General features: G+C 43.5%; 2 protein-coding genes across 5 annotated transcripts in view; one reads left to right on the top strand and one right to left on the bottom strand.

Annotated features, from left to right (window-relative positions):
• Nucleotides 1-25,371, top strand: part of LOC135375224 (uncharacterized) — a 27,611-nt gene extending 2,240 nt beyond the window's left edge. The window contains exons 5-32 of one of the 4 annotated variants that reach the window (XR_010417186.1): nt 33-110; nt 212-386; nt 554-647; nt 741-950; nt 1,384-1,536; nt 1,595-1,707; nt 1,773-1,927; nt 2,011-2,132; nt 2,205-2,372; nt 2,457-2,641; nt 6,371-6,505; nt 6,570-6,674; nt 6,729-6,839; nt 7,737-7,986; nt 9,070-9,289; nt 9,856-10,077; nt 11,418-11,616; nt 11,717-11,920; nt 13,032-13,276; nt 14,047-14,226; nt 14,303-14,399; nt 14,838-14,870; nt 14,961-15,082; nt 15,143-15,227; nt 15,314-15,452; nt 15,514-15,701; nt 16,218-16,369; nt 24,220-25,371. Coding sequence is in view for 3 of the 4 variants with exons in the window: in XM_064607952.1 (XP_064464022.1) it covers nt 33-110; nt 212-386; nt 554-647; nt 741-950; nt 1,384-1,536; nt 1,595-1,707; nt 1,773-1,927; nt 2,011-2,132; nt 2,205-2,372; nt 2,457-2,641; nt 6,371-6,505; nt 6,570-6,674; nt 6,729-6,839; nt 7,737-7,986; nt 9,070-9,289; nt 9,856-10,077; nt 11,418-11,616; nt 11,717-11,920; nt 13,032-13,276; nt 14,047-14,226; nt 14,303-14,399; nt 14,838-14,870; nt 14,961-15,082; nt 15,143-15,227; nt 15,314-15,452; nt 15,514-15,698 (3,985 nt within the window). In the remaining variant the exon portion in view is untranslated. Of the gene's footprint in view, nt 1-32; nt 111-211; nt 387-553; nt 648-740; nt 951-1,383; nt 1,537-1,594; nt 1,708-1,772; nt 1,928-2,010; nt 2,133-2,204; nt 2,373-2,456; nt 2,642-6,370; nt 6,506-6,569; nt 6,675-6,728; nt 6,840-7,736; nt 7,987-9,069; nt 9,290-9,855; nt 10,078-11,417; nt 11,617-11,716; nt 11,921-13,031; nt 13,277-14,046; nt 14,227-14,302; nt 14,400-14,837; nt 14,871-14,960; nt 15,083-15,142; nt 15,228-15,313; nt 15,453-15,513; nt 15,702-16,217; nt 16,599-24,219 lie in introns of those variants that run through there. The other 3 variants (XM_064607952.1, XM_064607953.1, XM_064607951.1) reach the window with 3 other exon arrangements.
• On the bottom strand, nt 19,199-26,801 carry LOC135375225 (BRO1 domain-containing protein BROX-like). The gene is made up of 11 exons (XM_064607954.1): nt 26,635-26,801; nt 25,870-26,073; nt 25,191-25,286; nt 24,290-24,362; nt 24,006-24,111; nt 23,590-23,679; nt 22,974-23,059; nt 22,826-22,907; nt 22,602-22,752; nt 20,883-21,048; nt 19,199-20,014 (listed from the first exon to the last, which is right to left on the bottom strand). Exons 1-11 carry the CDS (start codon nt 26,733-26,735, stop codon nt 19,910-19,912), a joined length of 1,260 nt encoding a protein of 419 aa, XP_064464024.1. The 5' UTR covers nt 26,736-26,801; the 3' UTR covers nt 19,199-19,909.

The following is a 26,801-nucleotide window of genomic DNA, read 5'->3' as shown; positions in this document are numbered from 1 at the left end:
AATCTTTAATATATTTCTGTTTTGTGCTACAGAAATAAAGAAGTAGAGAAAGACGCGTGGACGAAGCACTGGAAAGACGTCATTGCCGATGCCATGTCAAGTGACAACAGGTACGACGCTAAAATCCTGACTGCAGACTTTGTAGCGTCCTTATGCTTGCACTGCCGCTTGGTTATCTTAACCGACCTTACCCCTATTTTGGCCGCTCTAGAGTGCAGCGTCATAATCTGACAACCCACATCCTCCCATGGACTTTGCAAAATGTGTCAAACAGTTTTGCGGACCTCTGTGCGACGCTGAAGGAAGACAAGAAACTGAAACTGACATCTTTGGTGACCTTGTCTCGGATTGCCAAACAGGCAGGGATACCTCTGTCCACGTCACAGGTGCATTTTTTAAAATATTTTTCATGTTTATTTCTTTTCCTGCTGTATATTTTCCCCCTTGTTCAGTAAACTCTCATATCATGTTGAAGTCACATATAGAGAGGATTCTAAAGTTGAATACTGCAACATGCCAACATGTGAATGATGTAATGTGTAATGCTCTTCAGGGAAAGAATCTGGTTCAGAACTGTCTTCATCACAAATCGACCGAAGTTCGCGCTGAAGTCTTTGGCCTCCTCTGTTCATGTCACGCAAAATCACGTACGTCTCTCTTCTCAACTCTTGCAGAGTCAGATCTTGTACAACTTCATCACCGTGCTCACAAACATTTTTGTGTTTCATTGTTGTCGCCAGAGCTGCCTACTGCTGAAGAATTCGAGAGCATCATGAAGTTCCTTCCAGATAACCTTAATGTTGACGATGCTTGGTTCCGCACAGAAGTAACAATTCACATGGAAAATTTTATAATCCGCCTTCGTGACCGTGCGTTGACAGAATTTTCACGCACCAGAGGTCAGGGCACAGGAAACATCGAGACCAATGACACTTTTGCGAAAATTGTAGGTAAGCATCACTGTGCCATTTGTCTCCTACTCTCCTGTCACTTAGCGTGCTAACACGCTGCCTCTTGCAAGCTTTAAATGTAGAGCCTGAAGTTCCAGGGTTTCACCCGATTGTTCTCCGAATTTGCACCCTGAAATGAAGGTTGCCGCCTTAGGGTGAACACAGATTAATATTCGGCAAATTGCCCTCACTGAGACATCTGTAGGAATGCTCATGGACTTGTTTGGCAGCAAATGCAGTTACATCAAACCACCAAACCAGTGCAGTTAGTTTGAGTAACTGAGCCCAATTTCTCACCCGAATTCGCATGCATTTAGCGCACATGTTTATATACCCGATTTTTACCTCCCCAATTTAGAAAAAATATTTTCCCCAAAACTTATTAGGCTCTATTTGAATGTACAGCAGACTGATAAGGGAGTGATATTTGTAGGTTTTATCGAGTGGCTTGTGAGCTTGTGCATTCAAAGCCTGTATCCTGGAGCTGGGTATCAGCGAATGATCACGTGTATCACGATACTTGAAACAGTGTTTGGTACTTTCTCAAATGATCCGAAGGGAAAGAGGAAGATGATTCAACGAAAAGGTAAATACAACTTGTATCAGATTGCACTATTGTAAAAACCACGACATTCCTCTTGTAGATGACCTGAGAATCATGTTGAATTATCTGTGGGAAACTCGCACCAGGCTCGACCCCACTTCAGGAAAAACGCGTCAATCCATAATGCAGTGCATTTTTCACGGGGCAGACGACGTGAGTCTCATTGCACTTTCCTTGTCAGCAGTCGTGAATGCAACTTAATATATCTTGCTTCGAAGGTACGACAAGTTACATTTAAAATTCTTTCAACGTGCATTGTAACGCACGCAAGCTACGCCACCAAGCTGATAGACCTCGCTAAAGAGTACATGTCAAGTCCTAAGCCACATGATACTGCTGTTGGGGCAACATTGATGCATCTGTACCTCATTCAGTAAGAGTTTTATACGACAGCGGACAACGATAAACAAAGCAATTTCTCGCATACTTCCTCATGGTTGTCCTCCATCATTACAGCGTGAAAGATGACAGTAAGAAACTGGAAGGTGGTATGATCACACTTTTTGACACCATCTACAAAGAGAGTGAAAGTGTCCAGAATAATTTTGTTGAAGCTGCTCAGAATTGTCCAGCTCATGGTAATGAAGCTCCTCTACCATTGCATGCTTTCAGGGCGACAGTTTGCGTTAAGCATTGTCGTCTGCTTACAGGGGCTGTCCTCGCATTGGCCACATGTTTCTCTGATGTGACCATACTTAAGGCTCTACAAGCTGCCGGCCATCTTGACACCCATGTACTAAATGCTGTGGAACTTGCCAGGCATCTCATTAACCATGCTCTAAAGGTCATGAGACTTGAGGACAGCATGCCAAGTAGTAGTAAGTGCCGTTCGGCGTTTTGGAACTGCATTGCATCACATAAAATTGCGAGCAGCAAAGTAATTTTTTTCTTTTTTTATGCAGGTATAAATGACTCAACTAACAACGTCCCCACATCTGAGATAATGGCAGCACCGTCTTTCGAGGACACAAACCGTGCCTTTCTGGAGCTTGTAAATGCGTGGGAAAGCATGCACGGCCAGCTAAGTGATTACGAACAGCAAATTCTGCTAGAAAAGATGAGCTCCTGTAGTTGGCTCTGCATCAAGGTATCTGCTTTCAGGAAGCCTGTAACCACTGTTACAGAGAAAACATGCTGCTATTGTGTTCTCTGGTCATATCCCAGGTGACCCTGGGAAAAATGTCAAAGTGGTTTCAAGTGGAAATCCTTTCATAAACCACTTGGGATTGCAGACACTTTTCACCTGGGATGTGCTGGTCTCATCATGAAAGACACCCCCTACAAGAGCGGAGAAGTCGCACTTTGAAGATAAATGATTATAGCAGATGTCATGTCCGAGGCGAAAGTTACAAAGTTATGCTACAGTCAGAAACATGAGTTACCTTCAGAGGTGGGGGAGTAACGCATTACAAAGTAGTGTGTAACGTAACGTCATTACATTTTTACTAACTAACGTGTAACAGCATTATGCGTTACTGCGTATTTGGGAACATTGCTTCACTGTCTAAACTTGAAAGATTGAGCTGAGGACTGTGCCTGCAGAATCCGTGAAAATCCCCGAGTTTTTCTATTCGTCTTTAATAATGACAAGGTCACATCTGCGCCCACAAAGAACGCAAAAGAAGGATTATTGACCTACACTTGTTGAGATGTCACCTTTATTAACCACTTTTATTTTTCTCTCCCTCTGGTATTTTTTGGACAAATGGGGTGAAAGCGACAGAAAAATAGCCTTTACCCCTTGAACAAGTGACAAAGTACCAAAAGGATTGGCTGTTTGGATTTGTGCTGTGTGAGATAAAAGGTCACGTCACTGCAAAGGACATCCTCTCAGACAAACAGGCGAAGCTCACAAATTAAAATTTTAAACACCAACTACTTCTGTGTTGTAATGAATCCTACCTGGGTCATTCCAGGCGAAATGATCCAATGTGTGCGCTCGACCCCCCATAATTTCGGTTCAAAAAATTACCACCCATTCCTTACGACAGGAAAAGGCATGTGTCCGAGATTTACTCGAAAATATTTGCCCGCTCAGAATTTACGCCGGGTCAAAGTTTGTAAGAATGACGTAAATCATACCGGGAAGTAAGTAGACTAGTGGGCAGAATATTGCAGCTGGACAGGTGTTTGTGGTGCAGAACGAGAGAGCAGGGTTCAAATAATGTGCCAAGGTTAAAATATTCCCGCTTGTTCCACATTTGGCCAGTCAAACGGACCCCATTCGCCGGGCTATTTCGTCCTATTTTGGGCCTCGCTAAGGATACTTTCCAGATGAGTGGGAAATCCAGGAAAAATTGAGCATATTATCCACTTCCAATACATTAAGTTCGTTTATTTTGAAGATTAAATTCGCAGTAGTTTTTGCTACATTTAATCTCAAAGTTTGAACTTTACTCAAAGTTCGGTGACTTCGGTGCCAATTTTGAAAATGAAGCGGTCGGCGCGCAACAGTAAAAAGGTATGCAGATGATAGCTCGAAATTGAAAGCGAGGCATATAAAAAAGCTAAAAAATTACTTTTCCATATGCGCGAGAAAATATTTTTTATGTCGGACATGGTACATGCGGACCGTGCGGGTATACTGACGGGCGGCTCGCGTGGCCGTGCTTTGCAGAAGATGCCTGCCGGCAGGGTGACAGCTGTACCATAGTGGTTCTGGACCTTTCTTTTTGAGAATCAAAATGGTCTGTGTTGATAATGTGGTGGCCCGTGGAAGACGACGACGACGCGTCTCTGCTGCCGCGCGCTCCTACGCCTGCCAGCCAGTTCGACCGGCACCGTCCTAGCGTGGGGCCACGTCCACCTGCCGGCTGGGACATTCCATCATCCCCGGCCAAGATTCATGTAGAGGAATACCCCCTCCTCTACAATATCATTTGTAATTCCCTCTTCAGCGTTCAATCGTGGCAGTAAAACAGGGGTACGACGGTCTGTGAAGTCGTGAGGGCGGTGGCTTTGCGCTCTGAGGGGCAATAGGCTGCTTTCGCCCTTCCACAGCATCAACGTGCATTCACAGATAACGTCGGCACAAATTACCGCATCGAGGTGGTACTGCACAAGCAAGCATTTACTCGTGACACTGGTAGCGATTAGCACTATGCGGCCCACTTAAGCGGCCTACTGAGCGGCCCATGTGTATCCAGCCCCATCGGCCCACCGGGAAATTTCGCGGTGAGTCCTATGGCCAGTCTGCCCCTGCCGCTGATGCTGTGGAAACGGGCGAAAACTGCCTATTCCCCCTGTGAGCGCAGCGCCACCGCCATTACCACTTCACGGACCGTTGTGCATTTCTCTTACTGCGACGACTGAACGCCGAAGATGGAATTACAAATGATATCAACAAAGACAATTTAGGTTTTTAAAAAGGAAGGTCCAGAACTACTACGGTACAGCTGTCACCCAGCCGGCAGGTGTCTTCTGCAAACCACGGCTACGAGAGCCGCCCGTCAGTATACCCGCACGGTCCGTACGTACCATGTCTGACATAAAAAATATTTTCTCGCGCTTATGGAAAAGTAATTTTTCACTTTTTCTATATGTTTTGCTTTGCATTTCGAGCTATCATGTGCATACCTTTTTACTGTTTCCCGTCGACCGCTTCACTTTCAAAATTCGCATCGAAATCACCGAACTTTGAACAAAGTTCAAACTTTGAGATTAAATGTAGCAAACACTACTGCGAATTGAATCTTCAAAATAAATTAACTTATGGTATTGGAAGTGGTTAATATCCTCAATTTTTCTTGGATTTCTCACTCATCTGGAAAGTGTCCTTAGCGAGGCCCAAAATAGGACGAAATAGCCCCGCGAATGGGGTCCGTTTGACTGGTCAAATGTGGAACAAGCGGGAATATTTTAACCTTGGCACATTATTTGAACCCTGCTCTCTCGTTCTGCACCACAAAAACCTGCCCAGCTGCAATATTCTGCCCACTAGTCTACTTACTTCCCGGTATGGTTTACGTCATTCTTACAAACTTTGCCCCGGCGTAAATTCTGAGCGGGCATATTTTCGAGTAAATCTCGGACACATGCCTTTTCCTGTCGTAAGGAATGGGTGGTAATTTTTTGAACCAAAATTGTGGGGGGTCGAGCGCACCCATTGGATCATTTCGCCTGGAATGACCCACCTGTAAGTTGTGTTCATGTGACTGTTGACCGAGGATTCCTGGTGAAGTAATGCAAAAGTAATGCCGTTACTTACCAGAAGTAAAGGCGTTATAGTAACGGGTTATCTCCTACTGCAACAGTAACGAATAACCTATCACGTTACCTTTTGAAAAAGTAGTGAGTAACGGTAGTGCACTACAAAATAAAGGTGACTTCCCCACCTACCTTGTAACCTTGCTAAAAAAATATATACCCACTGCACTTGTCCGCCTTGGGCAGGAAAGCAGTGCCTAGGTCAAATTGCTGTGGTGCATGCCCTATTTATCTGTACGCATGTCACAGGGGTTCGAATTCCACGTTGGACGTACATATTTGCACACCACTTTTACCATATTTACTCACATATTGCATGCACTATTGAACACACCCCTAACTTGAGCGCTGAAATGCTGCCACTTTTTTGTTCCCCACTCATTAAAGTGTGCATCCTATACCAGGGGCGGATCCAGGGTGGATCAGTTGGGCGATCGCCCCCACCCCCCCCAAGAAAAAACAACAACACACACACGTCAGTTTCTACATGGGATTTCCCTCTCTCTCTCCCCCCACCCCCCCACCCAAACCGGGGGTCTGCATCTGCCCCTGTCCTATAAGTGAGTAAATACGGTACTTACTGTAACACTCAGTTATTTTGCTTCCATAGAATTCATGCAAACTGCTTGAGGAAGTGACACGGGCATGGTCTGAAGATAACGGAGTAAGCATCTCGCTGTCCTCCGAAACGATAAAACAAATTGACGCAAAGTTTGTGGATGTCTTGTTCGAGTGCCGTCACAGGGTAAGATTCAGCGTCTTCGAAACGGCTGCTTGGGCGTTGCGGGTAGCTATCGGGTTTGTTACAGGGTGCCATCGAAAGCTGTTACGAATCGTACCGCGCTTTCTGTCGTCTAATTGCGCTCTCCGAGGACGCGGAAATTGCAGGACTGCCGTTCGAGAACCTGAGAAGGGTGCGCAGATTTTTCCACGGATGTTTCTTTCTCTTCTAATTATGGTATTTGCAGCTGCTACTGCAAGTTGTAAGAAAGACGAAGTCTGCATCTGTCACACGACGTTCAGCTGGGTTGCCGCTGTTGAAACGTGCCCTAGTGGAAAGCAAGCCAGATAACTCTCAAGTAAGAAAATCCCGCTGGACTGTGACCATCGGGAGACCATTCGTTTACAAGCTTTGTGGTTCCAAGCACAGTGGTACTTAAACAAAAACAAGTAACGCAACAAAGTGGAGAGGACAAACTGTACAGATTCTGTCCTGTCCACTTCGTTATATTACCTGCCTTATTCTTAGAGCCTGAAGTTTTAGGGTTTTGCTCTATTCTTCTCCGAATTTACACCCCGAATTGAAGGTTGCCTCTCTAGGGTGAAACCCGATTTTTACCCGGCAGATTGCCCTCACTGGGGTGTCTGTAGGAATGCTCTAACTTACTTGTTTGGCAGCAAATGTAGCTACATCGGCGTTTGTACCAAACCACTACAGTTAGTTTGAGCAACTGAGCCCGATTTCTCCCTAAATTTAGCATACTGAAGGTTTTTTCACCCAAATTCGCATGAATTTAGTGCACATGTTTACTGTAAACGTATTTTTATTCGCAATGTATTAAATTTTGCGACAGATAAAAAATCGCGAAAAATTGTACTCGCAAACATAGCTTGACGTTTATTGTGCGGAAGGAAACGGCTGTGGAATCGTGAAATTAGATACTTGCAAATAGCTTCGTGAATGACTGAGTGCGCGATTCACAAACATTAATACATCGCAAATAAAAATATGTTTACAGTATTTACCCTCCAAATTTAGAAAAAAATATTTCCCGTAAACTTCAGGCTCTTTAAAAAAATAATTGGGTCGCTTTCACTCTCCCTTTAAGAATTTTTCGTACTTTAGAAAATGAATTTGCCTTATATGACGACAATACAGTTCCTAATGCCACGCTTTGCTCTATCCTTGTTTTGATCATCACTATCTGTTTCACCTACTAGATTGATCTCTCACAACTTGAACCACTTTTCAACAGCACTCACTTCTAGCATATGCGGTCGATGAACTAGAGAAGGCTGCTAGATCTCCTCTGTCAGAAATGACAGGCCTTGACCAAGAGGTGGACCTAATTCAGGCCGAAGCATTGCACATCCTGTGTAGTCTAGTCGGAGCAGCATCACTCTCTTCCGCGATGCTCCCTCATCTTGGTCGCATTCTTCGGCTGACTGTCGACATGCTCAGTGCACCACGATGGGTGATAGTCAACGCAGCACATCAACTTTATGGTAAAAGCTGCCTCTGTTATGTTTAGGCTTGATCATAATGACCCCCGTTATAATGGCAACCACAGCATGACCCAGTTCTGTTGGTTTGTCACACTGTGCAATGCTGCACAGTGGACGCTTGCTCGCGGCAGTCGCGCATTCCAGCTTTTGACTGCTAAATTCATTTGCTAAATTCATTTATTAGCATTGAGTATGTGTACTCTCACATTGTGTCAGAGAATGATTTTCATATGCAGCAGGCAGCTCAATATACTTAGGGCCCTGTGTTTTAGGGTAAAACCCATCCCCCCTACTCCCAGATTTGCATCATCGTTACTTAGGGTAAAACCCCAAAACCCCTAAACTAACTTTGCAAAGTGAAAACTCAGCTGCCAGGAATGTCATTACAGGACGCCATGTTTAGCATATCATGTTCATGAAAAATGCGAGAAGCACTGCTTTTTTTTTTTCACCTGAGAATTTGCTTTTCCACCCAATATTGCTCGATTTTACCCTGCTTTACAGACCCAGAAATAACACCTGATTTTAAAAACACATAAAACCCAAAAACACATGGCCCTAAATATACTCATATAACAACAACAACAACAACTCAAATATAGAACACAACTGTTCTAGCATACAACAGTGTTCTATACTCACATTTCATAAATATGTATACTGATTCAAGCACCTGTGCAATAACAAATGAAGTCAACAGACTGTAAACTATAAAGCATGGTTATATAACTTTGTATTCACATAAGTGATTTCCCCATAGTATGTTTTAGTCTAAGAAACAGCAAAAAAAAAAAAAAAATATGCTAATTGGGGGAAGGTTTCACTACACGTTATATTGAGCATTTGCACTGTGACAGTGGGAGTAGTGTACTGTGCACTTAGCAGACGACAACGTTTATCCCTGTCGTCTGCTACGGAATATATTGTGGGCGCTCCGCAAGGATATCCCACACGGTTGGCAGCGCACGAAAATACATAATGTTGAGTGGTGGTAGAGTATTATGGGGAATGTCCCTTGTGTGAATGCACAGTAATACTGACAAGCAGTGCTTGACAAATTTTATATCAGCATCTTAAATGCAGGTGCTGTGATGCCAAGGTTGTTGGGGCAGAAAAAAACCAAAGAAATCGTCGGCCACAACACCATGACGGCTGCTGAACTGTTCTCCCGTTACCCGGACCTTTGTGACCAATTCCTGTCTTGCCTCACGGAGGACAAGTTATGTGGCCGAAAGGACACCATGTTTGTGCTGGATTTTCTTTCTCGGCTCACTCCCACAGCCTTCACGTCGAAAGAACAAGAGTCAGTACATACAGCACATGTTTCCGTGCAGTGTTAGTAGACCTTGTGTTTTGGGGTAAATACACTCTTAAAAATGAACTTCACCGCATAGCACGCTCCTATAGCCACACCTTCATCCCGAGTGACATCGTTCTTTCCCTTGATTTGCTGAAAATGCGGGGTGTACGCCATATGTGTGGCATTATGGAGTTCATAATCGCCACGAAAATGGCGTACGCCCCTGTTTTCATCAAATCAGGGGAGAGAACATGGTCATTCGGGATGATGTTTAGCTAGGAACGTGCTATGCTGTGAAGCTCTGTTTTTAGGGTGTAGGGTAAAATTCGCCAACATCGGGTGGAAAATAAATAAGTAGTCGAACCTCGATATACCAAAATTCCCGGGGATCGCAATTTCTTTAATTGTACGGAATATGTATTTCGTTGTTCCGAAATTGATGAAACTAGAACAGATTTATGCCGCCATTTGTGAAGAGGAAAGCAACTAAACCTAAACCCTAAAACACAAGGCTCAAAGCATTACTTGTAGCAGACCGAAATCTTTATGTCAAGCTTCATTTATTCCAGTTATCTGAATCCCTTCTTGAAGTGTCTCGACAATCATCTCACCTGCGATAGCTGGGCACAGCGTCTGCTAGCAGCAAAGTGCTATCGGTTGCTTTGTACGCCAAGCTGTTCTGAACTGAGGCGCCTCTTGGACGCACTAACAGGAGAAGACCACTGCTCAACGAACCGCATGCAGGCTGCTCTACATCTTGCAAATCTCCTGCTACGGGACAATCCACACTTGTAAGGAAACCAGTCTTTGCTGTGCACAAATAGCTATGTCCATGTGCTGCATTTGTAGGGTCTGACTTTCCTCGGTTAAGCCCAATTCCTTCTGATTATTCCCCCCAAATTGGTTTCAGACCAGTTCGAGTTAAACCCCATTTCTCTCTAATTTCCAACCATATATTACATTGTATCACATATCACGTACACTATTTAGTAGAAATCCGAATGCACGTCTCATGAAAATGTTCGAGTGCAACAATAAACTATGTGAAGCAAGTTCTGATGTTACGGGTTATAGAGTTTGTGACTATAATTTGCAAGAAACGTATGTTTGACCACTAAATGCAATTTTAACTGCGGGCCGCTTTCTGGATGGAAAGTAAAATGAGAAACCTGATAACTCTCGATTGTATCAATAGCAACCGATTTCACCCCGAAATCCAGGTTTAAATGTAGCACCTAATTTCTTCCCCCAAATCCAGGAATCACATCTAACTCTAAGAAGTCAGACCCTGTGCATTCATGTGAGCCACTGACAGGCAGGCAGAGACAGATTCAAGATTTTTCTGGACGGGGGACCTGGTCTGGGACAGCATGCTATGTACCTATCTATAATACCTGAGTTCAGTTGAAGCACTACGTGACGACAGAAATTGAGAGGGAGGGTCAGGGCATCCAGACCCCCCTAGATTCACACCTGCTGACAGGTCTCTCTGCCGTAATGATAAGTCACACATTATGTACTTGTATCAAAGTAATTTTAGAAGCCCTGATAACATAACTTTTGATACTGTTTTGGACAACCTCACACTCAATGAGCATGTCCAGCATGTGAACATATACTGAAGAAAATGCATTACACGGACCGGTTCATGGTTCATGGAAAAGATTTTCTCTGTGCACTACTGGTTTACTCAGCTTCAGTATGTTAGTGTGTACTAATGATGTCCTATCAATATTGACATTAAGACAACTCCAGAAAAAATTTCATCTGTGTAAGAAGCTTACCTCATTGTTTTCTGGGAATTTTTCTTAGTGACCTCAAAGTTTTGTTCCAGTGCGGTGTTGGTTGCAGTGGGGGACAAAGAACTGCTTGAAACTCTAGCAATTCTTTTTTGCTTTTTTTGTCAACAGTTCTATGTGATTTTATATTGAGTGCACTGCTGTTCATTGTGATAACAGAGGCTATGATTATGCTTGTGTCTAATTAATTAACTACACAGTTGATTGGTTAATTTATTGCAGTATAATTAAACTAGAAAGGATTCTAGATGGAAAATGCGTGATCGGAGAAACATGAGACTTTGTGGGGCAGTCTCTAGTAGAGTCTAAGTACTTTTACTTCCTGTTAACAGGGCCACAGATCTTGGCAGCATTTACGAGGGCCTCCTGACATCACGTTTTGCCTGGATGCTGTCAAAGGGTTACTACTTGGTCTGCGTAGAGTTCCTGGAGTTCCTCGAACGCATTTTGCCCCAAAGAGAGTCCCAGTGGAGGCACCTTCTGTATGAAAACTTTCTGGAAGACACCAAGCAGCACTTAAAAGCTTTTGAGGTAAAAAGAATGTGTCTCGGGATATAACATTTTTCATACCTTGTTATTTACATAATTACATTTATATTTATTAATTATATATTGGTATCTGTTAACGTAGCTGCCTGGAAGGTCGATGTGGAAAGTAGCCCATACCAAGTGGCTCCTGAAAAGCAATGAAGGCTGGTTGCAGACAAACTTTCTCCGCATATTAGCTGCTGCTGAACATGATCAAGATGTTATGGAAGGCATTTTGGAGAACTTGACGGAGGAAATTGGGAAATCTTGGTTATGCTTTTCTACACATATGTTGCAGCAGGTGGCGGTAAGTTAGAGCTGTAAAGCAGTCAGATAATCTGAGGACTGCAAAATAGTATTCAATATATGTAAGGCCCTCTGTTTTCTGCTGCGGCAAATTCAAAATTCCGCGCCACTGACTTGTAAATTCCGTGATTTTCCGCGGCGAGCAGTCAACAGCTGCATGAAATGGGAGACCCTTTATTTTCTTGGATAATTTGGGATCAAAAAATATGTTATAAAGCACTGTTCTGGCACAAAGCACTGTTCTGGCTCAGCATTACATACATGATATCTTGTGTTCTTATCTGATGCGGTCTGTCGCCTGAAATCATTTTATACCTGCTGAAAGGTCTTTGAGCATCTACAGACTTTATAGGAATGAGTTTACAATACATGCCCTGGGGAAGTTACATTTTTAGTACACCCCTTTTTGTTCTTGGGCTGTAGCCATTATTTAAAAGACTTAACTTCTTGAAGGCAACCTCCCAGATATCAAATCAAAATCCCCCACTGCTACCGCTAAACTGCATACGGGAGGGACGCCGCCCCTTCCTCAGGTGAAGTATACACAATAAACTTGGGCTAATGTTATCCTAAGCTAAACTACAATCTGCCTGTTTTGTCCTGCATCATAAAGAATTTCGTAAAGCAGGCTTCAATTTTGTAGGGGCGGCTTCACCTCATGCAGGGAAGCGTTAGGTGAAGCGCACTTTCGGGAGGTGTCGTTCGTATTCGGCGAATAGTCAAATTATCCGGAAGCCTGAATATTGGGTATTTCGATTCGCGAATCAGATACTTCGAGTGATTGATATTCGATTCGAATTTGAGAACTCTAATATCCACACACCCTTAAAATTAAAGGATTCCGTGAAGCTCTGTGCCAAACGAAGGATTCCACGATTAATTCTGAATTGCGCGAAATTTCGCGGAATCATGGAATCGCGGATACCGAAGGGCCTTAAATATATGCAATAAAATATAAAACAAATGTTGATAGTACTACAGGATGGAAACAATGTAGATGACATGGTATCAGCAAAGCTACTGATGGTACTAGAAATATCATCCCTTGTCATACATTTTTAGTGTAATGCCCTTTGGATATTTTCTACTAAAATATGTGCCTCATATTCCAGGTAACGTTGGTTCACTATTGCAGCAAGAGAGAGACATATCGTACCTTAAAGATCCGAGCACTAGGGGTGCTAGAGACATTATTTGAAATGGAAGGTGTTGTTGAAGAGACCCTCTTGAGTGATTGCTGCAAAATGAGCAAGGATCATGCAACTAAGGAAGTACCAGGAGGAACTACAGTGCAGGCGTTGTCTCTGCTGCTTTGGGCTGTCTGCATAAAGCATATGATCAGCATGCCTTACAAAAAGTATGCTTGGAATCCACTGAACAAATATCACTTCTAGTACATATTAAAGCCACGACCTACTAGATTATAGCGACCATGTCATAGGCACCCCTTCCCAGCGCCGCATTTAGAAGCTAGTGGTGGCGCTACTCATCGGCCTGGCTATTGCTTACTCAATTTCTGCAATACTTTGTACTTCAGCGTACCTTGGTATTTTTGCACAAGCGGTGGATGTTCCACAGGAGATGCTTCTTCCTAACGTTGATTATCATCATCATTCTACGCGTTTTCATAGGAGTTTTTTTTTGCTGTCGTCTGATACGGTAATCGTACGTCCGCTTCTGCGCGCTCAAAATTCAAATTTTCATTGTCCAATTGTGATGTAGATGAATCGGGCCGATGAGTAGCCGCCCCTAGCAGATCGTGCGGACGGGCTCCTCATAGGGGTTGCCGATTATGACATGGTCGGTATAATCTAGTAGGTCGTGATTAGAGCACAGCACAGGCTGTCTTAGGCCCGGCCCGAGCCCGGCCTTCCTTTGATATACCCGCCTGAGCCCGGCCCAGGCCCGAAGAATTTCTAGGTTTACCGTCCCAGGCCTGGCCCAAGCCCGAGAAATTTATAGGCTGCACGGCCCGGCCCAGTGTAGCGGACTGTAAAAGTTGACCGTGGCTAACTAACAGTGGGGTAACACAGGCTCGAGCCCGACCTAGTCCCGGCCCGTGCAGTGTTCTAGTACATATCACACACCAGTCATCACATAATAGTCATACTTCCACTTGTCCTCCAGGGAATCGGCGAAAGTTCTTGATGAGCTTCACCAGTGGTCGTCAATTTTAAGCAGCTTCTGTCAGTGGAAGGTTGATGAAGTTTTCCGACTGAATGTGGCACGTTCTCTCAAAACAGTAGGACACCCCTTGCTCGGATGCATTGCGGGATATAACCCACTGCCAACTAAAATAATCTACAGGTGAATCCACAGTCTAAAAAGTTGTCCTTTGCAGTATATGCATGTCCTGGTGTTAATGCATAAGAGTTCCTTTCAGTCTGTTCAGCAGCATTCTGTCACTCTTACAAGATGAAAATGAGGAGGCACGGAAACATGTAGCAGACATGTTTGGTATTGCTACAGAGGATGGACATGTAAGCATTGTTCTTCCAAGAACTACATGCTATCTCCAGGAAACTATTTGCAGTTGGTAGGGGCCACAGCTCACTGTAGGCCAAACAAATTGATTCCCTAGTTACATGCCAAGGCTTCTAAATGGCTCGTAAAATTCAAGTAATCAAAGGCATTCTGTGACGATTATTGAAAAAAAAATATATATATATTCAGATCTTCTCTGTATTTTTTGTATATATTTTGTGCATTTCTCTTCTTGCATTTCTACCCCCTTTTGTTGCTAAAAAAATTTGTTTTGTAACCTCAACTTGAACAGTAAAACACTGTCTTTATGCAGGCTGCATTTTGAGACAAATATTTTTCAATTTTTATAGAGACTACTTATAGGTATTGCGCATTTTGATGTAGGTCCTCACATGGTTCTTTTTTCTGCATTTTTTATTTTTATTTTTTTTCAGTTAATACCAGTCCAGCCTAACATAGCGATTAAGGTACGTATCTTTGGGGCTTTGCAGTCTTCTTATAATAATAAATGGTCAAGAGTAATGACAGGTCTTTGATGACACTTACACAAACTGTAGGAGCTCTTCAAGTGGCTCCTCTCTACATGTAAAGGACGTCCAGACCTGGTGATGTTTCTGACGGACCAGCTGAAATCTGAAAACCCGACAGACGTTGAAGTGATGCGCCTGTCTCGTCCAAAGTAAGGGCGTGTTACTGGGATCTGTGCAGCATCAGTTGATAAACACGTTTTGTGTTCCAGCAGCAACGGTTTGTTTGAACAAGAAGACGCAAACTTCTACGCGGAACCCCTAGTCATAGTCGCTTTAGTGAAAGAATATGTGCGGGTAAGCACGTGCAGTGTCGAAGTGATGCACACTCGCGTGTTTTCGTGTGGGCTAGTTTACATAACTTCAAATTACAATCTCTTCAGATATCCATCAGTGAAGTGGCAGATGACGACAAGGATGCACTTTGTCGACACTATGCGTACGAAGGACTTAACGTTCTGAACGAAGCCGAAAAAACTTTGGTCCTTCTGAAAGCAAGGCAGGATGATCTTGCTAGCCTTGGTAATAGGCATAGTTAGCCTAGGTAGGTGACATGGGATTGCTTATAACACACTGTTTACAGGAGGACAAATGCTTGGCGAGAACAGGCTACACCTACCACTGAGTATGCTTCATGCGCGAATGTGCACATGCCTTCTTGTGCTGAAAGCAGATGAAAACAAGGATGCCCAGGTCATGAAAGTTGTCACGGGATTGGAGTCGCAAAGAATGAAATTGTTAGAAGTGTGGATGCCACAGCTTCCATAGGAGGTAAGGAAAATATCAATAGATGACTTTACAGCTGGGTCGATACAGAAAAGGAAACAAAAAATAATTTGGACTTTTTTTTGCATATGAAATGCTCTGTCGATCAGCAGTACACGCATCTCTCACAAAACCTATGGTTTGTTTCTGGTTTTAGCATATATTTGTTTCTTTTTTTGTAACCTCACATTTTACAACATTTTGGCATTGTTTCATGGAAAATATTGCATTATTTGTATGCTAGAAAATAGTGGAATCCACATTAGTATAAACCAGCACAGGAATGACACCTGCATCTCCTCAAAACTTTATCAGTTTATAATGCAATTAATTCATCAAGCCAGTGGTTCTCATCTTGCATTATTCAAAGGAACCCTTGATTGTGCCAGTGTTCGAGGAACCTTCCACTACACAATGGTAGACACAACTGTATAGGAGTGGGTCAGGCGAGCTAGATGTTGTAGAAGTAGTGAATTATTGATTTTTATTTTATTATTATATTATTTGATCATTTATTTTAAGGCTGGATTGACGGTTGATCCAACTGGTGATGACGATAGATGCTGGCTCTACTCTGTACCACGAGCGTCAACCGCGACGTTGGACAATCTGTTTGCCAGTCCCTATGCCAATGATGAGCTGTCTGGCACAGTGAGATACCAATGCAGGTCTTGGTACGCGCTCAGGTATAACTCACGAGAGATGGACAGTATCATGTTCGCAGAACCTCAGAACAAGGTTTGAGGAGCCCCAGTTGAGAACCACTCCATCAAGCAATTACAGTAGATGCTCATTAATGCAAGCTCCTGGGGACCAAGGATGTTTGTTTGAATTATCAGGATCTCATCTAAATACGTGTGAAATGACAAAATGGGGTTTTAATATAGTGGTAGTTATGCCATATATACAAAGTTATTTTCTAGACATTTGGCATTTCATTCACATCTCATCGGCATTATATACTTCACCAGGCAGCAGGGGCTCGAGTCGTGTCAGTTGCCAGCTGTTGACAGCGGTGTGGTCTGGTCTACCTCCGCTGCTCTGTCTGAAATGCCAAACTGTGCCGCTCTTCGAGCCTTCGTATTCAGCCGCCCGAGCACTTAAAGGGGCACAAACAGGTAGACGAACATTCTCCAGTCATTATGCTCAATGAAAGAACGTAGCTCACGATATCCAAATACAAAATTATTTTGCTTCTAGCGAGCTTCTTTAAAACAAAACAATGCCATTCAAAGAGCATAATCTGCATGAGCCTCTCCTTATCCTTGGAACCGGGTCACGTCACCATATTCCAACATATAGCGACGCTGAATTCTAGGCGCTTGAGGTGGGGGAGATTTCGCTCTCCTAGCCAATGACGGACCCCACTGAGACAAGCAGTAGCTCGTAAGGGAACCGGTTGCGGGGACATCGCGGTGACCTCGCGGAGCAATACAGCACTGGAAACATAACGCGCACATGAAATAGAATATTGAGGCTTTTTGGTACGGTTTGAACTGGCTATCTTGGAGTTGACAAGTGGTAATATGTTTAGATTTGACCTCACTTCTCGAGATTACAACAAAATTAGCGTACAAGTGTCTCGCATTCTAAACGGCTGGTGATGCGCGACGGCAAAGGGACGTGCAGTAGATATTCAGTTGGTTTTGAGCCATTATTTACTGTTTTCCGAGAACAATTTTTTTTAAAGTGTTAACCATCGGCAACGTATCACGATGCATTAAAAAAAAAGTGCGCCTCGTATACCTGCTTATTGCCCCTTTAAGTCTTCTTAGCTCAAAACGTACTGCGAGTTCGTCTTTCTTTGCGCACAGGATTGGAAGATCGGAGCTCCGTGCGCGTTTTAGCCACGAGAGCAGTGCATCTTGAAGTTGCAGATATATACCACTTCTCTCAGCCTCTTCCGATTCGGTGCGAATCTACTTGCCCTTTCCAGAATCGTTTCTTTGGCTTTTATGATCGTTGTATGTATTCTCTTCGAGATGTGCTGCCACCGTTTTCTTCACGAATGCTTCCACTTGCTGGACGAGATCAAGCTTTTCCTTCAGTGAGAGGGATTTTTATTTGCTTCACGATGCCATGTCGTAGGACCACAGCAAAGCTCCCCGCTCCGAACGTGCAACGATTGAACGTTTTGTTCAACGAACGCTGGCAGCTTTTGCAAGGTACACATACCTTGGTGCCAACCGAAGGTGCTGTTTGAATTAGCGGGTTTTCCAATGCACGGAAAACACAGCGGGCCAAGCAAAAATTTGAAATGTATTTGAATGAACCGAAAATACGAATTGTCCAAGATTTATATACTGTATAAGTAGAAAGTGACCTTTTTCAAGTTAAACCTGATTCCGCCCAATTATTCCCTCCTGAACTGACCTCCGACCAATTCGGGTTAAACCCAATTTCTCCCCGAATTCCAGTCACTATGAAATCCTCAAGTGACGTTTCCATTGAAGATGAATAAGGTCGCTACGTGTAACACATGTAAGAATGGGTCACTTAGGTTCCCAGCAATACACCCATGTGTGTCACAACACTGTCTATGCCTTCGGGGATTACCGCTGAAAGGTAACGATCCCGCAAAAAAAAAAAAAACAAAAAAAAAAAAGAGAGAGATTGGGAATTGACTTAATAGACAAGAAGAGAAAGAAAAACACGCGATAACGCACGAATGCTCAGTTATCGCCCGATTTCTCCCCGAATTACAGATTTAAAAATAGCGCCCAATTTTTACCCCCCCCCCCCCCCCGACTCTGAGAAAGGCATTTAACCCGAGAAAGTCACCCCCTATGTATAAGTGGTTAAATTCGCGAATTTGTGAGGAGCCAGAACCTGTCAATTATTCGTGGAACCTTGAATTCGCGCTACCGCAGTGCATCGACCCTCCATCAGGCATCTTAGGGGCCTCCACATCGAACTTCTTGGAAAATGTTAACGAAAGGTATGACAACTGGGCAATAACCCGTTGCATTTGTCTTCCTTTTGAGCCCTCCTGACTGAAAGGGCTGCGATTTGGGGGTCCTTACTCAGCTGGAATCTGGGTCATTGCAGAATCATTGCCGTGTCATTGCCGGGTCATTGCGATGCACTTTGTAAGGAAATACAGTGCATGGAATAGCGTAAGAAACCGCATACATTAGTTGCCTCAGCGTTATGGGTTAACCTGATTACTTATTTCGTTTGCGTATTTTTCTGTCATTGGTTCGAATATTTTGCGGAACTTTAAATTTGCGAAAATAAGAGTGCTCGCGAATTTCGCGAAAAATAGTTCCTCGCAAAAAATTACTACTTATACAGTACTTTGCAACATTACTACTTTGCACCAAAAAACCATTGCACCAAAAACAACCATTACATGCCATGCCTGAGAGGATGTGAAAGTTGACCCCACATTAATGTTTCGTCCTGCTAGTATTTTGCACAATGCTTGCATGTTGGTAGAAAGTGGAATCGGAAGGTATCTTCTGAAACGAGCTCAATCATTATAAGAGTGACAGATTTCTCTGTAGAAGAAAAGGCTATTTATTTCCACTTTTCTTTTTATGAAAGAAGACACTTCCATTGCAAGGGAGTACTTATATGTTCATCCATGTTATAGAAATTTGCATGAGGTTCTGCACCGATGTCAGTAAATACTGCATAGAGGACATAAAAATGCACAGATGGGGGAATGTTAGAAATAACATATCCTTGGGAGCTCAAATACTTGCGAAAGCTCTTCACAATGCTCAGTACAGCTTTGGTACATTTCCCGAAGCGCGAAGCGATAACGAGCGGGCTCTTTCAAGATCATATATTATTATGCATAGAGACATCTGAAACTCTGCTTTTCTACCCAAAATGCAAAAGGTATTTATATATCGTAAAAAGTGCAAATAAATTAATAATCTACATGTGTACATATGCGCAAGTGCAGCAAGATTTGCCACGTTACAGATATAAAAATAGTAGCACTTCAGCTTGAATCACGTGCAGGTGTAATTCGTAATGCACCTAGCTCCGTGCGGCCAAGAGTAAACACGCTATAGACAATGCGAGCTTGCTTTGTACCAGCACAGCAAACAAAGATTCCTTGCCACGCTCCTCGATAAACCAAAGAATCAAAGCCCTGCTAGATAGCTTGACTATCATTGGCTACCATAGTGTGTCCCTGCTGTACAATATGGATAGAAAATCTGTACAACTCTGACAACCCTCTCCTCTCCTTCTTGACACCTCTACTGCAGGGTACATCCACTCGATGTCTTGGGGTCAGACGATGATGGCGGCACATTCTTTTCGTGCACTGGCGGCAGGTCGCCCTCCGCCTTGGTGGCCGCTTTCTGAAAAAGTACAGAAGTGCTCGTTTCGGCGTTTCTGCGCATTGACGTCTTTCCAGAGGAGAAATGTTGCACCGAACTTCACAATCTCTTAAGGGGCACTAAAGTGTAAAACTTTCTGTTAGCAGTATGAAAGATCTCGTCACCATGCCAGTAACGCAAAATGGATGGGGTTCACCCGTTGCGCCGTTTGTAATTAAAACGCGAAGAAAGGTATCAATTCGGAGGTTCCTCTTTCTTTCCTCCGAATCGGCGAAAAACGTCAAGTGTACCGCATTTCTTTGTCCAATCAACGCCGTACGAGAGGAGCTTCGACTTGGCTGCGAAGTGTAGAGATAGTACACCTCGTCGAAACGTGTAATGTTGTTTTTGTAATAACATTTACAAAAAATGCGCTTTCCAAAGCTTAACAGACAGAGAACGATGACAAGCAAGGAATTTTCCTTCAGAGATACATCTCGTACATTCCCATGAAGAGGTGTGCGCGTCCTTTTCTGTAATATGTATTACATATATGGTGACTGAGCGTGACTACGGTGAGTTCTCGTAGAGTCAGCGCTTGCACAAAATCTCCACGTGCACTTGAAATTTGCAGAAATTACCTGGCTTGCAAACATTAAGTGCTTCACAGTATTGATTGAACCTAAAATAAAGGTATGTCTTTCAGTTTTGCCTTTACGTCCTCTGAAGAAGGGAAGCTCTAATATTCAATAAAAAACCCGGCTCAATGCCAAGCTAAAACGATTGCATAATAAACGAAGGAGAGGAAACTCTGCCTGGATACAAATGTTGGAAAAGCAAAAACGTTCTAAGTATCTGAAACATACCAAATCGAAACATACTCATATTCCGCAGGTTTATAGGTACGTACCGAATTTGCCGGGTCTTGCACCTGCGATTGCACAAAGAATGCAGCATACACAACTGGTGTCCACTGCGGATCATGCGGTGGTAGCTGAAAGTCTTCCGGGCTCACCAATCCGTACGTCGCCCTCAGTTCCAACTGCGGTGCATCTTTTGGCACCTTTTGGTGGAAACTAGCGAAAGGGTACAGAAGGGGATGCCAGGCTGTTATTATATTGTTGCAACACAAGATTCATGGAATTATCCAACATTAATTTTATATATTTGTTTGTTTATGAGATGCACAGATGTGTACATAAGTGGGAAACATGATGCCATTGCAACTGAACATCGTTTTCTGCAAAGCAGCAGCCCTAACTGAAAGGAAGGAGGGGATTATTCATTTTACTATGTTGACAAGAATGACGATGATAACTGCATAATATCTGTGTGAACTTTGTACCGCATCTGAGCCCCAATATTGAATAACGAGCATTATTGTTATTTTTTAAATAGGCGTGCTTTCTCACTATATGTTCTATAGAATGACAAAACAACATTAGGAAACTACAGTGTGGAAAATATTGCAATGTCCACGTACGTACCTAGTTGTGGTAGTTAGATTTTGTCCTCACTACTAGGGATGTGAGAATCCGAATATTTGAAGTAGAATCGAATTGGGAGGGGGGGGAATGGAAACAAAAAATCTCGAGTACTAAATCGGATATTCATGCTTATTTTACAATACGTGCCCTTTGCACTAAAAGTTTGCAGTGTGTAGCCCGTGGCTTTACCATTAACTGTCACAAGCGAGACATCAAATTCTTCTGTGGGAAGCCCCTACCCTTTAATTTTACGTGATAGTGTTTCTGGCTTTTCAGCTGAGTCTACACTTACTGGGGCAATTATCTTGATTTCAAAATTTGGTGCAGCGCAGTGGCATGTTACACAGATGAGGCTGTAATAGTTTCTGGTCATCTCCGAGGTCACTTGTGAAACAAACAAAGTGGCATCCTGCCTCAGCTTTGCCATGAACATGCTTTAGTGTGTATGTCTTGCCTGGGGATGCTGCATGGCTGAGCCAGACATCAAGTCAAATCAAAATTCTCAGCCGGCACTGCTGCATGTGGAAGGGACGCTGCCCCCTTTTCAGGCAAAGTATACTGTATACATAATAGACTTGGGCTAATGTTATCTCATGTTAAACAGCAACGGTCTGCCTGTGCTGTGTTATTCCTGTAGCCCCAGCGATTTCGTAAAGCAGGCTTCACCTCATGCAGGGGAGCATCAGGTGAAGCCCACTTTTGGAGTGCTGTCTTTCATATGCATGGAATAGTCGAGTATTCGAAATAACTGAATATCAGATATTCGATTCGCGAATCGTATGCTTCGAATGATTGGTACTCGATTTGAATTCGAGAACTCTAATATTTGCACATCCTTAGTTACTTCAAAAGTGGTAACTACGCAGCTATACCTACAAGCCATTTTTGTAGAAAAGTAACTAGTAATTTAGACATTACCCTAGACTGTACGAGACGCCACGCAGGGTCTTACACAATGCTAAATTTAACGTCCTTGCTCCTTGAACACTTCACAAGTGACGCAGGACTGTGCAATTTTTCAGCATCCTATTACACGTGCACTCAAAATGTGGGGACATGATAGGGAGCAGCCGAAAAATGCCGGGGACACATTTCTATGAATTACTAGTTAATTAACTAATTAATTACGCATCCACACTCACATGAATCCGTTCTCTCGCTCGCACTTCTCCAGTGTACGTTTCACGAGCGGAGCCAGTTTACGGAAGAACAGGTGTTGGTCCATCTTGGCGATGGTGCCCAGTCCTTTCATCGTGGAATACTGCTTGATGATTTGCTGGGCATCTCCGTAGCCTATCGAGGTCATTATCGCGTACCAGTGAGTTCACACACTGACACAATGTCCTAAAGCCTCACAAGGACTCACACTTATGACTTTCCTGAAGAGCCCTGATAGCATCACCACATTTTTCTTGGGCTAGCAGGTTCTCCCCGGCGTAGCAGTAAGCCTGAATCGGGAGAATAAATGTTTGACGATGTGCATCTCATTTGCGACGTCTCCATAATTGGCTTACGTAGGATAAGTAGAAGACTGCCTTTAGGACGAGGAACTTGCGCCATCGACCAAATTTTGAAGCGTCGAGTCCAGCCAGAGAGTCGGCTAAAGAAAATAGATTACATGAGCTACTCTAAGTGGCACTACGAACTGAAAAAATTATATTTATTTTGTTTCGCATAGATCAGTTGTGCTCGAAGCCTCGGTACGCAAAATATGAATGCCTCAGCAAATTTTCGAAATAATCCGCAGAATTTGATAATTTGTGATTCTCCAAGCGTAGGTGACATCACCGGAAGCTCTGGTATATCTGTTTCCTAGCGACAGCGTGTTGTCTCTGCTCTCCTCCCCACGTTGCAAGGCTGCCAGCAGCTGTGGTGAGGAGACGGAAATCGACCTTCGAGGGCCAATGTTGCCATTGCAATGACACAAATTGCGTAAGATTTTGAAGACAAGAGATTTCGTCCGTAACGAGATTTCGGCACTTTAATGTTTATGCAACACACAACAACGGTAACTTTGTCAAATGAAGTGCAGTTCTTCGCAGCTTCTGTTGCTACGGTTGAACTGCCAAATTTATCAAGTTTTAATCAGCATAGTCGTCCATTTCAAAGACAAACTGACATGCTCCTCACCAGCAGAGGTGTACATCTTGGAAGTCTCGTGAGCTAGGGCTGATATCAGGCCCGGGGCATGCTTCATCTCGATCGCCCTGCCAATTGTGACTGACAAAAAGAACAGAAAGAAGAATGAGACATGTCTTTTAACGCACTCGTCTTAACACTACTGTATACTGTTGTGGGCACGCAAAGACGGGCTCACACTAAAGCACTGCACAGGCTGCATTCATTGGCCCGGCCAGGCCCAAGCCCGAGGAGTTTCTACGTCTCCTTGCCATGGGAAAGTTGACTGTGGGTAAGCAACAGTGCCGTACCTCAGGTTGGAGCCCAATCTAGGCCCGTCTATGTACGGGATTTACCCGACTTTAAGCCTTTTGGGCGCCCGAGCCCGTGCACTGTTCTAGCTCATACGGTACACGTGTCCGACATACCTTCCTGCGCTTCAGCGGTGCACTGGCTAATGTAAGCAGACGTCACGTGCAAATCCATGTCGGAGCCCGGTACAGGCTGCTCGCGTAACTGTCCCACGTACTTGTCCTTAAAAAGAGGAAATTTCATATTTTGAGAGCACAACGCTTAAATGTATGTGAGAACGTGTCTCGCAAAGGATTAGCATGTGTACGTGACCTTGTCTTTTTTTTGCAGGAGGAATCTCCGTCAGCCATGATTTCCCTCGATCAACAAAGGATGTTTCCCGTGCTGTACCACAACTTACCTTCATAGACTGGAAGTACCCGGCGGCTTTACGCAAGCACGTGTGCACTTCCTTTGCCTCATCCATGTTGATGCTGCAAGGAATGTTGGCACAGTATGGCACAGCTCATTAACAATGATTGGTACATTATACAGTGCTGGACAAAAGTTTACGGAACACGCTCCGGCACATTCTTTCCTCAAAGTGTCGTGCTAGCAGCAAATGGGACTGTACGGAGTAACCCAGTCGCCTGTTTGCAAGACTGTACGTTACCATTTGCAACTTTGTGTCTCCGAGGAAGAAACACGCAGGGGCGTGTTCCGTAAACTTTTGTCCAGCACGGTACTGCACAGTGTATCAGCTCGTACAGCACTATGTGAAAAGAAAAATAACTTGTATGCTCACATGTAAAAATAAGGGTAATATAGTTGCACATGTCAAAAAGCACTTCACTAGCTGCAAATGAGCTACACAGAAAGTATTCAGTTCAGTGTAGATTAAACAGTGCAGCTTTTCTTCGATTCATAATCCCGTACTATGTGCTTTGCAAAAGATATTATAGTGAGAGAATATTAAAGCTAAGGAAAGATTAATCTTTTCCCGGTTATTTAAAGAAAACAACTGAAAACAAAATTTTATCCATGGTCAAGGTGGGAGCCCCAAGGACTTTCACAAGAAGCAAAGCTAGCAAATAGCTTTATAATGTTTGTACAGTTTTTTTATTCATTGCAGAATTTTTATAGAAAAAAACTAGCAGAGCAAAACAGATGCTGTTTTAGCAGGTGGGTTATACGGCCAGGCGAACATCCTGTAGGACAGCGTATGCAACTATTGGATGACTAATTAGCTAAAATTCATTAACAGATTAATTAGATGTTTTCAACTTTAAGAAACACTATGAGTAAAACATGGTGAAACTTACTCTTCCTTGGATGCCACATGTGCAGCACGTTTCATGAACCAGATTCCAACATTCTGGCAAACTGAGATGAGCTCAAACACTGCATCAGACTGTACTCTGTAAGATAGGTAGTATTTCCATCAAGCTGTCTTTATCTGTGCATACTTCATCATTAAGCAAGACCCATTAAAAAAATCATGCATGTTCAGAAACATGTGGGCTCCTTCATTACCTCATTAACTATACCTACAAAGGGGGTGTGCACCCCTTTATAAACACATGGTCTACGCGCGGTCGCCATCTGTGAAGTTTGCGTAGTGAGAAGGGGGAAGTGGGGGGGGGGGGGGGGCATTCATCCCACCCTGAAATGGTACTTTTGGTATTGCATTTGGGAGAGGGAAACAAAGGGAAATCATCCTCTCCCATGTGAAGTACGTCCCCATAGAACTCCTCCCGAAATATTTATCTGGCTGCGCCGCTGTTTGCATGACTCCATTTTCCTCAAAAGTAAATGCTTGCTAATTACGTGGGATTTAGCTTAATACCGAGAGTCCACTTTGATCTAACACGTGCTTGTTAAATACAATACAATACAATTGGAGGCGGCATTTGCAAGCTGGTAGTGGCCGTAACTCGAGGAAACTCGGAGACTAGTAGTTACGTCACTGCTACCCGCAGCGATCACTGCACAAAGACTTACAGGGGAGAGTTTCCCAGCATGCTCTGTGTCCAGCGGAATCTAGTACTGTGTCGCAGTTTGCTTTCTCCACCCTTCTCGTCAGGAGCAATCAGCAGTCCGGATAGAAGTGACAGGTATCTCGTAAGTGCCGCTTCTATTGTGCTTGGTTCATGGGCAGCATCCGTGAGGAGCTCTAGAAGGTGATTCCTAGCCTGCCGCAGGTCACTGCAGAAAAAGCTGACATGTCAGGGCAGTTACCTTTTTTTCCTTTGGACAGATATGTAGGGAAACATTTTCGATTTTATTGTTTTTTATGCATAATCAGTTGACAATAGGGGCAATTTTTTAAAGCATTCCTCCTTTGGGAAACTGATTTCTGTCTTATCCGACCTCTAAATTATACCAGATAATTTTCAACAAAGTGCTGTGTTGTTTTGTGCTTACAAAGACCAGTGTAATTCATGCTGTAATCATTCACGTCTCGCAGTTGTGAGGGGCGAACGGTTCAACATCTGCTGGTTTCTGTATGGCAGATCTATAAACTGATAGTTCACTTGGATTGTTATCGGCAGTTCCATTTGCGGGTAAACAATAGGAGAATGAAGATCGGACATATCTATGCAAGATCATGCAACATGAAAGTAATCAGCCATATGAAAGTAATGTTTGTTACACAGTTTGTTTCACGCTGATCGAGGTACGCTGCACAATTTTGTAGGCATACACCGCTGTTTGATGTACACCTACGTTCCCAGGAAGCTGTGTCATTACGAGATTGTTACAGACCTGCACAGTTTCATCGCTTGACTGTCCATCGCTACCATCTTTAGATCGAAATTGACAAGTGCAGTAGCCTTTAAAGGATTTCGATGAAACCAGAATGCCATTACTGGTTTTCGCGATGAGCAAAGTTTCACGCGAAAAAAAAATGGAAGCGAAACTAAGCGACATAT

The sequence above is a fragment of the Ornithodoros turicata genome, unplaced genomic scaffold (assembly GCF_037126465.1).
Source record: "Ornithodoros turicata isolate Travis unplaced genomic scaffold, ASM3712646v1 ctg00000843.1, whole genome shotgun sequence".
In the NCBI taxonomy this organism is placed as follows: domain Eukaryota; kingdom Metazoa; phylum Arthropoda; class Arachnida; order Ixodida; family Argasidae; genus Ornithodoros; species Ornithodoros turicata.
This window is presented reverse-complemented; position numbering and strand designations above follow the sequence as displayed.

Excerpts from the sequence above, each read along its gene's own strand:
- LOC135375225 (XM_064607954.1), bottom strand. The coding sequence starts at position 26,735 with ATGGCATTCTGGTTTCATCGAAATCCTTTAAAGGCTACTGCACTTGTC. Across the intron at positions 25,287-25,869 it reads ATGCTGGGAAACTCTCCCCT|AGTACAGTCTGATGCAGTGT; the intron begins GTAAGTCTTTGT and ends CCTATCTTACAG. Across the intron at positions 22,908-22,973 it reads CAGTCTTCTACTTATCCTAC|GCTTACTGCTACGCCGGGGA; the intron begins GTAAGCCAATTA and ends CTCCCGATTCAG.